Raw genomic sequence first — 12,582 nt, forward strand, 5'->3', positions numbered from 1 at the left:
GGTACCTTAGATATTACTTAAGGTAGTTTTATTATTATAGATTTAGAATACGTAACTGGTCGTATTTTTTAACATGTCTTTACCTCAATGCCTAAGGTGCTCTGATTTATTATTTTCGTTTTACTTTTTTTGCACACAGTCTAGACTCAGTCATAGAGATTATGCCGAGTCTCTACACTTTCGTATAAAACAAAAAAAAAATTTTGTTGTTCTAGTTGACACTGGGTGTCTGTCCTTTGTCCCACTGTACCTCGATGCTCGGCCATTTAGTTTGCAATACTGTTAACATCGGATTGCTATCTAAAATACATTTAACTGTACATTCTAGCAGCACAGCTTGTCCTCTCCGATATGTGACTTTGTTTTCTAGGTTGCTTCGTGGCAAACCGTTGTAGTGGAACAACAGAAATGTGTCAGGACAAGTACGAGGATCTTCGGGAAAAAATTCGTCCATGAAAGCTGCTAGCAGAATAATTCCTAGAGATTCGCTGTCCAATTTTTTCCTCATTATCTCAACACTGTAAGTTTTTTTATTTTTTTTATTTTGAGTTAAAATTTCAATTTAGTCAAATGAGCACTCCAGGGATTATGAAGATTTACACCATAAATTTTCTCATGCTATACTTACTACTCTGTGTCTGCTACGAGATCGAGTTCGGCAAGGACATCTTGCAACAGATTGGACGATATAAAATTATTTCCTTCGGGGTCAAATTTCTTGAATACCCTTCGAGCCTGATCGGCAGGTGTTTCAGGGCTCACCAGCCTTCTTTCAGGGGAAAATAGTACGGTTAGATGTGTGTCAGAACCAAGAACCCAGATCGGATGCGAAGGGGCCTTTAGAAATGTTCCAACTTCACAATATCTCAGATGCTCTAAAAAGGCTAAAAAACCAACAGAGTTCTGCTTGTCTATACCTTGAAGTTCTGAAATCAGAAACAAAGAAGATCAAGTTTTATTTGATTGAATTACGACGAAGAACGAATTTTTTAATTTTGTTATTTCTCACAACTCATTCATAAGTCATGTAATAATAGGTTATTTGAAACTAACTGAGCCCTCCAACATCTTGGTCATGGTCCCATACGTGGCTGACCGCGCGCCCAGTAAGCATTAAATTGATCAAACTTTGACTGCCGTAACCATAAGTCGAGTCTATAAGTGGCTCCATGGGATCAGACATTTCTGATTGCATTCCTGCAAGACCTTTTGTACATACTACAGTGTACAGGAATAACAGAATGCCAAACTGATTTTTCAGCATTTCAATTTGGTCAGAGAAGTATTTTTTCAACTCATCCATGTTATCAATGGTGAATATCCTGAAAAAAAATGTTGACTAACATTATTAGATCACGCGACATCTGATATAGTCATTATTTGAAATTTTCTAAACATGTAAGTCTGAATAGCCACCTCAATTGCGAATGAAAAATGTCAGGTTCTAGCTCCAGTCTATTTTCCATCGAGTTTGTTGTCTCCTGGTTGTTTTCGTCATTCTGCTTATTCTCCTCAGAAGACTTCGGGTCTGGTACCTTGTTTGAAATGTTTTCACAATTCATAGATGTCGAGCCGTGCCCCTGCGTGCCCATTGCTTGAACTATGCAGTATCTAGGTTGCTGGCTGTCCGCGGCACGTGCTATTATTTCCGTCATTGCCTTTACCAGCAAGAAGTTACATTGTTCGGTTCCAATCTCTTTCCAACTATTGATATCGCTTTCTAATAGCAATTCTTTCAGTATGAAAGCTTGAACCGGTGCTATTACCGCACACGGACCCCCCTCTGCTTGGACCAAAGCTGTTGGCTCGTCATTACTAAAAAAAAATCCTGTAAAACAAATTGTTGGTTCTGAGATGTTGAATGTGTTGTTTCTTATTTTCTTTTTTTATACCGCTTCCTTTAGTTATTCACAGTGAGGAAAAGAATCTGATCTGGCTAAATATGGAAAAGGTGTGTTACAATCAAATGAAGCTAGTTGTTTCGCATCAAAATTTCGACCGTCTAGGGGAAAAGTATGATCAAAAAATGCGGCAAGGATGATGTCGAAAGACATGATGTGAGAGGTTGATGTGAGATTATTTATCTAACCTTGAGACCACTGTTTGAAGACGTCGCATTTGACAGAAGGACCCCATAGCAGTGTTTTAATTTCTTGAACGAGGTCTGTGTCGTTAGCTAAATTACCAGCCATTATAAGTGTTTCCGAAAGAAAATCGCTCCTTTCATTCAGCGAAAATCGTCGTCCTTGTCGTCGTCGTCGTAGTCGTCGTCGTCGTATATGTGTGTTATATGAGCGGAATTATATACGACATACTATTGCAATTGTGACAATAATAGTTTATTCAAATAAACAATACCTTCGAAAGGACTATACTCTTAATAACCTATATTTCACGTTCGACAGTTGCCAAGGGTGTCGCCATTGTGATTAACCATTCGGCGAATGAGCGGACAGACCCTTCTTTTACGGACCATTATTATTCTTCTTATCCCCGATTCGTTATTTAAGCAATAATTTGCGCGTAAAACATATACAAAAAAATTACATAAACATGTTGTTGCACGTACATAAGCACGTTGTTTTATTGTCATTCGCAACTCATAATTTACGAAAAGCATTGTCACAAACATCACGATATCTTTGAATAAAAAAATTTGTTTCAAATTCGAACTACTGAATGAGGTTCTTTCAACCGCCGCAGGCGACCTCAAATTTTTGTCCAAAAATATTGAAATTTTTCCCCGAGTTTTGCCACCTACATTTTTATTATCACTGTTCTCCATGCAATGTAATTTACATCGGCTGTACTTTCTATAACATTGCGTAAGTTTGTGATTTAATTCAGGTAAGGGTTTCCCGTGCAACGTCAGATGTGAGTAACCATCTGTGGGTTTTAAATATTGGTAAAGAAGCAGTGAATTATTTTATAATTCTGTAAAAATGGATTTCTTTGACTCACTGCCAACACACATGGTAAGTTTCTCATCTCATAATTGACGTAGATTGTTGAAATCAAACGTGTCGAATATCGATCATATATGCCGTTGTTCATAACCTGAGAAAAAGCTTCAAGATCAAATTAAACTGATAATTCCTTGAAATTTTGCTGTTCCCCTTCGACTTCACGATACTTGTATTACATGCTTATGCTGAAAAAACCATTCAGAAAATCCTAAGCTCTTCTTTATCAGTGGTTCGACTGGGAATGATTCAGTTTCTCGTTACAGCATTAATTTTTTTAACCTTCCCTTCTTGGAAAGAATAATGAACCGTAATTAACTGTGTGTGTATCTTTACGACTTTTTAAAGGACTATGACGGCCAAGCCAGGGCAGAAAAACTCTCCAGGGTAATTGTCACGTTGTTCGGAGTGAGTTGATTTATTAAATTGATCTCTTATCATATAACTGAAATTACCATAACCAATACATTTATTTTCGTTTTTACAGGTGGTTGGGCTTGTCTGGGGTTATGCAATACAGCAATTTTCCCAAACTATTTACATTTTGGGGGCAGGTTTTGTCTTAGCTGGCATAGTCACAATTCCGCCATGGCCAATGTATCGTCGCAAGCCTCTAGATTGGCAGAAGCCTCAACCTGAAGTGCCAACAAAGTTCAAGAAGAAGAAATAAATTACTGAATTAGGAACTAAATAAACATTTACTTCTTATTACTGATTCACAATCACAACATGATATAACTTAAATATGGAATCTCGTATTCTCCAATTTAAACCGTTGTAATTATTCCAAAAACCTTGCAGTGATGATTGCAGATGCACTACACAATGCTTCGATAAATTCAATCATGTAATATACTGTGTCGAGTGTTTTGCATTTTGCAAGTTATTGACCCGAAATTTTAAGAATTTGAATTAGTCGTTCTCGAATAGTTAGAATAACTAATATTGTTAGATAATTTGTCAATGACGTCAGAGCAAAATTAACCGATAGACCATGGGGTTTCGATACTATTGATTTTGTTATTCGATGACCGCAGACAGCCATTGGCTTTGTATTTTATTTTTACTGGTTTAAATTGATCTAGTAGTAGACATTTATGGAGAGTAGACTTTGGTCAACCTATGTGTATGCGATGGTGCTGCTGTAGCAGAAGGGACACATTTAAAAGAAAGCGCCAAGAATTGTTAGAACAGGACGGAATTAAACGGATAAACCATGGTGAAAAAACATAGATATCCGCTTTGTGACGGCGCTGTTTTCAAAAAACTTATTTTAATGACATTTTCAAAGAAAGTTATTTTTCCAATTTATCAAATCTTATGCTAAAAAATTTGATAGTTATGATTGAAATATTTATTCAAAGAGTAAAGTTTGTATTAAAATTTTTAATCAAAAAATTATCGCGACAGAAAAATTTTGCAAATAATTATTTATACATACATACATCAACGTTTTATGGTAAGTTTTCAGGTTATTTGAGTATATTTTTATCTCTTTGCACTACGCTAGCAGTTAACCATGTATAGGGCACTTCTGTCAACTATATTAGAACCGTTAGAACTACTTCTCTTCTACATACTTCACCTCATCTATAATGGCTAAGTTGTATGTAAGTAAGTATGTAAGACCGTGGTTCAGATTGAACCCTTATTACTTGTCAGCGCCATTCTGGTGACTTATTGAACCACTATTTGCTGCTTTTTAGCGGACACTTTTACAGTTGAAAACAGATATTTGTCTTGACCTCTACCTTGCATAGTAGACACGCAGAACTGTACACCAATGTACACTATGCGCGTAGGGATCGTATGTATGTCCGACGAAAAACGTCCACGGACAGTTGTTGATTAGTTGCAGCTGCGTTTATTTCGAGTAACCAAATGACTTATTGGAAAGTCGAAGGGAAACTTAAGCATTAATCTAAACATTTCAAATGTCAGTCACAAATGACGCATACCTTTCCTTCCTATATACCTCATCGTGATAAAAATAGTCTTTGCTTCGGCGTTGCAAATGTGATTAACGAAGTCAATAAAGTTTGATGCGGTTGCATGTGTACAGATACGTCACGCGAGTGAATGCCATAGGAGAGAAAGGGGCGTGGCCTTCCTTAACCAACTTGTTGTGCAGTAGTGTTAAATGCCATTATACATAGTATCAGCATACATACGGTGAAAATGGCACATATCGATCGGATTTCGTATGTTGTGCGTGCATCGGGATAGAGGACAGGTATGATTACGCGATAAGAGCCTGTCAAGCGATAACAAAGTAATAATGAACTGCAGGTGTCCAACGTAATTATTAAACATAATAAACACCGTTCGTCTGTCCGAAAAATGTTCACCAAGGTGAGCTTGAATATAGCTGTCGCATACGTATGAATACATTTTTTTTGTTTTTTATATTCGATGAAATCTGCTCATTTTACCAAACATATGGCACTGGCTTTAGAAACGAGTAATTATCCGTTTATCTCTTGTTCATTTATTCGATCGTTTCGATTTTCGAAACGATGTATATATTTTTAGACTTTATACCTTAATTACTCCCCACCTCCCTATAGCCAAGGTTTTGTGTAGCATAACCTCAAATTCAAATGATGCATATAAGACTCATGTAAACACATTCTATACATTAATATCTTTCTGATGATAACATTTATTCTCTATTGATTGATTTATGGTTTATTCAGATCTATGTCTACTTTTATTCGACAGCGTCTCACCGGGTCTTGGAAAAATGTAAATTTGCATTGAAATGAGTGGCGCAAAGGTTGAAGAATCTTCCTATCTAAAAGTGGAGCACGACTTTGAGTACAGAACTAACGACGGTCGTCAAATTGCTATAAAAAAAGATGAGAAGCTTTATCTTATACAAAAAACCAACAACGATTGGTGGAAAGTCATACGGAATAAGGAACAGCGGTCATTTTATGTTCCGGTGACATACGTTACTGAATTGGGCAGTGCTCCGTCGCCCAATCAAAATACAGACCCTGGTAAACATGAAACAATATTCCAAACCACTCCGAGAGATCATTTAGCCAGACGAAGAAATGTGGAGAATTGGCTTTCGACTACCGTTAAGATGATGCCAGATACGTCGGGAAGTCCCGAAAATTTAGAAGAGTATAATAGATTGGACAATTTGGAGGATGCAGGGATGAAGGAGATCAGAAATCGAATTGTACAACAGAAGTTGAACCTTCGAGGAAGTGAGAAAAGCAATGAAATTAAAAATGAAAAGAAAAGTTTGGAACGCTTCAGAAATGTCGTCAGAAAGATTTCCAGCAGTATTCATGTGTCACAAGATACATCTTCACATAATATATCAGCTAGAAACTCTCAAACAAGAGATGTTGTACGCACGGTGATGGAAAATGTTGATGGAAAATCGTCACCAGCTTCAAATAATCCTATATATTCACCAAAAAAAGTTAAAGAATCTGACCGCACTTTATTTGAGTACCAAAATCCACCCCAACAGCAAATTCTCCACAGTATTTCCTATTGCCAAAAGTCTGCGATGAATCCTACAGATTCTACAAGTTGCACGGAGTCTATTGCTGACTGCAGCAGTGTTAATTCAGATTTTTCGTTGAATAAACATGGTCCAAGATCAAGACCTTCTACAGAAGAGTCAAATTTATCTGTACAGAAGAACTTTGTGATGAAAAGATCCAATAATAACAACACTGATCGTCGCCTGGTGAAACCAAATACTGAGAAGAAGCCCAGCTCACCGATTTCTGCTGGTAATAAAGTGACAACGTCTTCAATTTCTCCGTCCCTGCAGGGCAGTGGCAGCACATTTGATTATTCTGAGAATGCAATGAGAATTTTGAATGACAAACGGAAGTCATGGGCTGTTGAAGAGCTGATGAGCGAATTGACCCAGATTCGCAAAGAACGAGTAGATGATAATGCCTCTAATTTTGTGTTGAGAAGCATAGAAATTAAAGATGGGTTTGATCCACTTGAAAAGCTCACTCAAGAACTTCATGACCTTCATACATCCCAAAACGAGAATTCTGCAGGTTTCAATTCCCAGAAAGCAGACTTCAAAACTCAAGATCATAGGGAACTAGAAGAAATTTCAATATGTAAAGAGAAAGAAACCATGACACCACCTTTAAAAAATCCAAAGAACCTGGCACAAACTGAATTTATATTCAACAAATCAAAATTACCAAAGAGTACAATTTCACTAACAAATAGCGAAGCCTGTTCAAGTTCAGCTGATATCAATAACTCTTGTAAATTTACCAAACGGCGGGACGAATACGAGGAAGCAAACATACTGAACGATGAATCAAGAATGCGGATTGATGTCAGGGATGAAGGGAGTGATAGGAAAGCAACTTTATCTGCTGATAAAGAGCATTACGTATTGTCTTATCAGCAGAATTCACAGCTGTTTAAATCGGAGAGTAGTGATAATTTGGATAAATTTGAGAAGCCAAGTTATTCGAATGTTTTGAACAAATTGAAAAACGAAACTAAGGTACGGCCGCAGTTAAACTTGAAGATAAAAAACGTGGATACAAAGATAAAGCTGACGCCATCACTGGAAAAACTGGCCAGTGAGATCCAATTTTTACCTGCCAGTAGAACTTCCGTTGTAGATAGGGACACACAACAATCTACGCCAACCGAAAATAAATTGCCTCAGAGCAATGCTGATCAAAAGGAGGTAACGACGAAGACGGAAACAATCGAACCCGCAGCGATAGATATATTGGAAAATAAAGACAACTTAATAAATGTTGACCAAGATAGTGAAATGTGGAAAAATTTCAAATCGAAATTGAATTACAGAGGCAGCTTTAAGTCAAAACAAGAACAGAAGAGTCAAGTCGTTACCAAAGATGTGAATTTCGACGATGAGCGCTCGGAAAGTTTCACGAAGCCTGGTGGAAGAAAAATAAAAAAGTCGGCAACTTTCAATTGTGTCGCTGTGCCTGAGTATTACAAACACTTTCAAAGACATGAAGGTTCCGAATACCGTCCTCGCGTTTCACCGACACTGCGGACTAAACGAAGAAGCCGGAGTCTTGAGAATATTAAACTGTTGGTAAACAGGGAACTAAAGCACACGTTGGCAGCTTCAAACAGAGCAGATGCGGCTCAAAATGCCTTGCACAAGTCCATTGCAAAGCCAATCCCCAGTCGTCGCAAAATCCAGCTGATAAAAGATGTCCGAGAAAGTGTCAGAGATGAATCGCCTCAATCGCATCAAGGCGTGCAACCTAGTGTTCAAGTCCTGCCACCGTCGATATCAAGGAGTTATGAAAATTTGAACGAAGATTTTACCAATCTAAAAGTGTTTGACGCCAACAAGAGCACCGCTGTAAGCTTTAAAAATTTGTTATGCACATCTGACAGCGGCTCGGATGAGTATCTCCATTACAAAGCATTTCCAAAGAGTTCCATAAACAGGAACGAACGCTCGGCATTTAGCTCGGATAGCAAAATCAACTCCAAACTTGTCGTCAGCTCCGAGAGCTTGCCCGTCATTGATAGAAGCATATCCGACGAGCAAATACTTAGCTCGAATATTAGTTCGGAAGCACTTTTTAGTCAATCAGAATCCGAGGTTTACGCTTTGTCTGAAGTTTCCAACACCTCGAGTCCTGTTACCATAGATCGTGAAAGAGAAAATTTTGTTAATCTACCGCCAGGATGGACCCAAGAATACGATCAACAGTCAAAACAAATGTGCTTTGTTAATACACGGGGAGAGAAGGTGAGAATTTTGCAGTATTTCTATGTTTATTCACTCTCGACGATAGTAAACTTATACAGTAAAATTTTCTTAGTTTTCAAACTTGTAAAGAGATTGTATACTTTTATTGATGGGGTTGGGCCAGGTTGAAATTTTTCTGAATGTTCGAAATTAACGAACAAGTTCGGTAATCAGATTCATTAAATGTTCATTCTTCCTCAATTCATAACTTGGTCATAATTATGTGGAAGACGTAAAACATACCGCTGACGTGCTTAGGTATAAGAACTCGACCACGAAAGGATGTGGTCACACAGACAAGAAACGCTGCATATGTAATGATGATAATGATAAGACAGTAAAGTAGAAGAAGTCAAATTACAGTCAAAGAGTAAATGGCATGTGGCGTTGTTAGAATTGACGGGGAATTTTGCGTGTTTTGTAGTAGAATGATTCAGGGTACTGAAAAAGACAGGTCTAGTGGTGTTCAGTTAAAAGTAGAACTTACTTCGAATGAAACAAATCGGCCAAGTTACAAATGGATGCCGACTAAGTTAGAGAATAAAATGTTTGCAAACTTTGAACGCGTCTGTATGAAAACGATGTTCTCTACTTTCGATTGGTTAAGAGAAATTAGATTTCAGTGTGCCAGTGATTACTGCGATCTTGTGCATTCGAATCTCGAGTACAATATGACTGAGGTAATTATAGAGGAGAGGGAACTTCCACCTTTGACCATAAGTTAGTTATAAATCCCTCTGCAGTTTTCCATGAGGAAAACTTTTCAATTATATGAACTTTCTGCTTGGTTTCCACCCAAGTAACCATTGTTCTGCTTATGCAAACTTTCCTTTCATTCGGTATTATACAACGAGCAATGATTTAAACATAACGCAATTTTGTGTCCCCAGTGGTTCTCATCCAATGACGCAGAAGGTAAAATATACTTTTTTGAAGAAAACAGCAACGAATCATCGTGGATACTTCCCAGCATGCCAGCTACCGAGCCAACCTTAAGAAATGCGGAGGGAAATCATGACAATATTGAGCTCAGGAACAATTCAGCCAGTGAAAAACTCCGAATTGGAAAAGCTCGCAGTTTGCTCGTGGGAAATCAAAGACCAACGAAAAAAGAACATGCCGCACGTCGGTCGGGATCACTTTCACATGATTGGCCGCAGTTATTCGATGGAAATATGGTAAAGTTTGAACAGTGCAAACAAATTCAGCAGCACATTGATTTTGATAAACAAATAATATTGACAATAATAACAATGATAATAATATTGATGAAAAATTTTTGATGCAAAACTTTTTTATAGTGCGTAATTTATTTCTATATATACTGTGATTCGTTTTCAGTGCATTCTTAAGGAGGGAACGTTACAGAGAACAAAGATAACTGAAAATGGTAAAAAGTTGAGGAAACATTGGAGCACATCATACGTTGTGTTGTCGGAATTGTTCTTGTTGTTCTTCAAAGATGCTAAAAGCTTTTCTGCTATGGTAAGGAAAATAAAGTTAAATTTTGATGAAAAGATTAATCATTTCGATTAAAATCACGTCACAGAAATCAGGGCAATCGGCAGCAGCAAAGCCAGATATATCTGTGGACCTTAACGGCGCCATTATAGAACCTGATGACAAAGTGAGCAGTAGAAAAAATGTTTACATTATCAGCACTATACTTGGTCTACAAGTTTTAATTCAAAGCGACAATGCCACAGTCGCAAACGAATGGTACAAAGAAATATATGACGTGATCCACAATCTCGTAAGTTCTGACACTTATTCTCCTAATTGCTCGGTGCATTTCCCTTATCCTTACTTGTCTGAAACATTTTTTATTTTTTTGATCGCAACAGCTTATCAAATCAAATATGTAAAGTATTGTTATTCGTTAGAATGAAAAAAAATGACTGTTCGACTAGTTTTCCATCTTATTATTTCAGCCCTCTGGTCTTGAAGCTCAAATACTGTTGCCTCCCAGCTTAGAGCGACCGCGAGATACCAAGAGTAAACAATTTCTGAGCGTTAATTCTATCGATGAGAGTAAAGTTGTCCCAAAAATTGGACGAGCAAGATCTGTTAAAAGTAAGTAAATATTTGTTTCGCATTATTTGACAAAAAATAAATACAAAAAGATCTAAATTTAACAATTGTATTGTGCACGCAGCAATTGGCAATATCGCTAGCGTTTGTAAGTATTACAATAAGAAAACGAAACAAAGACATTGATGCGGTGATTGAATTGGTTATCGCGATTGAAAATTGGTCCGATGCATGTATTCAGATTATTAATAACAACCTGAACACCCTTATCCACAATGTATAATTTCGTACACACAGTTAAAAAGATCGATGGCTCGACTGAAGATCTCAGTGGATCCTCAGCTGAACGTCAAACAAAAATAAAAGCAAAGTTAAAACGCTTCTTTCAAAGGAGACCAACAATGGATTCTCTCGTCAAGAACGGTATATACAAAGGTATTTAAATTACCTAGTTCTCTACGCTTGACAAATAATTGTTAAAAAAGCATCATCTTCTGCTCTCACTTTCTTTTTATGCATACATGATAATTGTTTTCTTCAGACGAACCGGCGTTTGGCTCATATTTGAAAGACGTTTGCTCGCGGGAGCCGCCAATGGTGCCTAGATTTGTGAAATCTTGCATCGAAATATTGGAAAGCAATCTGGAAAATATGAAAGCTGACGGATTATACAGAGCAAGCGGGAATTTAAGTCAAATTCAAAAAATTCGTTTGCAAGTAGACCAAAACAATTTCGATATCTTGGCACAGGAGGAAGACGTCCACGTACTGACAGGAGCTTTGAAATTATTTTTCCGTGAATTGAAAGAGCCGCTTATTCCCTATGAATTTTTTGAAAGAGCTCTGAGGGCAAGTAGTAAGTAACTTGATAATCACGGAATGATTTTTATCAAAATTTTTTAAATTGTAATTCATCAATTCTTTACTTCAGTGTCTAAGAAGAAATCAGAAAAAATTCAAGTCTTTAGGGAGATTGCTCAGGCGCTTTCTCAGCCGCATTACGACACCTTACAACTATTGCTGCAACATTTATTGAAGTGAGTGAAAAACTTTTAATTTGTTTTCTACATATCATGAGTACATAACAAAATGCTGTACGGCTACATTTTATTTTACTGTATCTATTCTATCTTTCTTTCTAGGGTGACTTCGTACCAGAAGTATAACCGCATGCATATACCAAATTTGGCAATAGTATTTGGGCCAACATTGATGTGGCCTAGAGTTGAAAGTGCAAATATGGCATTAGATCTTATGCAGCAAAATTTGGTCATCGAATGTCTGCTGTCAGAGTACGATAAAATATTCAAATGACAGATGGTCGACAGAAGAATCTGCAATAATAAATTAACTATAATTCTTGCGGATCATGTTGTAAGATAAAAAGACGTCCGGTTCATTTATACCGTGAAACAATCATTTGTTAAGTTTTCAATATTCTAAAGTATAAAGTTTGATAATATAGCTTGCGTTATTTATGTAAAAAGAAAAACAACTTAGAAAACCGTTATCGAATTAGATCAAAGGAACGGAGGAAAATATTACATATAAACAAAAATTAATACTCACGTGGAAAAAGGCATATTTCGAATAGAATTTAACAAAAGAATTTCTTGTTAATATCTCCGTAAATCTTTCTACTACATAGTTTGATGATTGCATGTATAGTAACACCTGTACGTATATATACGTATATTGTTTGTAAATAGTTATCTCTTTCCGTGTTTTAAACGAGTATATAAAAACTATAATACCATTCTACGACTAGCTATGATTTTGAATCGATTGCGTAAGACTATCAGTATGTATGTACAGTAAAAAAGTATTCAAAAGATGATT

General features: G+C 36.9%; 3 protein-coding genes across 9 annotated transcripts; 2 read left to right on the plus strand and 1 right to left on the minus strand.

Moving 5' to 3' along the window:
- Positions 1–133: 133 nt before the first annotated feature.
- LOC124409947 (ubiquitin carboxyl-terminal hydrolase MINDY-3 homolog) lies at positions 134–2,546 on the minus strand. Of its 3 annotated transcripts, none has more exons than XM_046887927.1 (5): positions 2,359–2,546; positions 1,417–1,828; positions 1,054–1,322; positions 629–926; positions 134–518 (listed from the first exon to the last, which is right to left on the minus strand). In XM_046887927.1, exons 2-5 carry the CDS (start codon positions 1,653–1,655, stop codon positions 212–214), a joined length of 1,113 nt encoding a protein of 370 aa, XP_046743883.1. In that variant the 5' UTR covers positions 1,656–1,828; positions 2,359–2,546; the 3' UTR covers positions 134–211. The 3 variants fall into 3 exon arrangements, with proteins under 3 accessions (XP_046743883.1, XP_046743882.1, XP_046743881.1); XM_046887926.1 differs by having other exon boundaries at positions 1,417–1,815; positions 2,090–2,546; XM_046887925.1 differs by having other exon boundaries at positions 2,090–2,546.
- Positions 2,547–2,812: 266 nt separating this feature from the next.
- Positions 2,813–3,735, plus strand: LOC124409954 (signal peptidase complex subunit 1). The gene is made up of 3 exons (XM_046887940.1): positions 2,813–2,975; positions 3,312–3,371; positions 3,451–3,735. Exons 1-3 carry the CDS (start codon positions 2,943–2,945, stop codon positions 3,631–3,633), a joined length of 276 nt encoding a protein of 91 aa, XP_046743896.1. The 5' UTR covers positions 2,813–2,942; the 3' UTR covers positions 3,634–3,735.
- A 1,062-nt stretch (positions 3,736–4,797) lies between these two features.
- On the plus strand, positions 4,798–12,229 carry LOC124409951. 5 transcript variants are annotated; one of them, XM_046887936.1, is made up of 11 exons: positions 4,798–5,315; positions 5,685–8,712; positions 9,603–9,890; positions 10,054–10,197; positions 10,262–10,465; positions 10,644–10,785; positions 10,868–10,891; positions 11,041–11,166; positions 11,285–11,599; positions 11,675–11,780; positions 11,886–12,229. In XM_046887936.1, exons 2-11 carry the CDS (start codon positions 5,725–5,727, stop codon positions 12,055–12,057), a joined length of 4,509 nt encoding a protein of 1,502 aa, XP_046743892.1. In that variant the 5' UTR covers positions 4,798–5,315; positions 5,685–5,724; the 3' UTR covers positions 12,058–12,229. The 5 variants fall into 5 exon arrangements, with proteins under 5 accessions (XP_046743892.1, XP_046743890.1, XP_046743891.1 ...); XM_046887934.1 differs by having other exon boundaries at positions 4,799–5,315; positions 11,041–11,178; XM_046887935.1 differs by having other exon boundaries at positions 4,799–5,196; positions 11,041–11,178.
- The last annotated feature ends 353 nt before the right edge of the window (positions 12,230–12,582 follow it).

This window comes from Diprion similis, chromosome 8 (genome assembly GCF_021155765.1).
Source record: "Diprion similis isolate iyDipSimi1 chromosome 8, iyDipSimi1.1, whole genome shotgun sequence".
In the NCBI taxonomy this organism is placed as follows: Eukaryota; Metazoa; Arthropoda; class Insecta; order Hymenoptera; family Diprionidae; genus Diprion; species Diprion similis.

Coding starts and splice junctions, on each gene's coding strand:
- LOC124409947 (XM_046887925.1), bottom strand. CDS start 2,192: ATGGCTGGTAATTTAGCTAACGACACAGACCTCGTTCAAGAAATTAAA. Junction 1,829..2,089: donor CTTCAAACAGTGGTCTCAAG/GTTAGATAAATA, acceptor TTTGTTTTACAG/GATTTTTTTTTAGTAATGAC. Junction 519..628: donor CTCGTAGCAGACACAGAGTA/GTAAGTATAGCA, acceptor AAAAACTTACAG/TGTTGAGATAATGAGGAAAA.
- LOC124409954 (XM_046887940.1), top strand. CDS start 2,943: ATGGATTTCTTTGACTCACTGCCAACACACATG. Junction 2,976..3,311: donor ACTCACTGCCAACACACATG/GTAAGTTTCTCA, acceptor GACTTTTTAAAG/GACTATGACGGCCAAGCCAG. Junction 3,372..3,450: donor TAATTGTCACGTTGTTCGGA/GTGAGTTGATTT, acceptor TCGTTTTTACAG/GTGGTTGGGCTTGTCTGGGG.
- LOC124409951 (XM_046887934.1), top strand. CDS start 5,725: ATGAGTGGCGCAAAGGTTGAAGAATCTTCCTATCTAAAAGTGGAGCAC. Junction 10,466..10,643: donor ATGACGTGATCCACAATCTC/GTAAGTTCTGAC, acceptor TTATTATTTCAG/CCCTCTGGTCTTGAAGCTCA. Junction 10,786..10,867: donor ACGAGCAAGATCTGTTAAAA/GTAAGTAAATAT, acceptor TTGTGCACGCAG/CAATTGGCAATATCGCTAGC.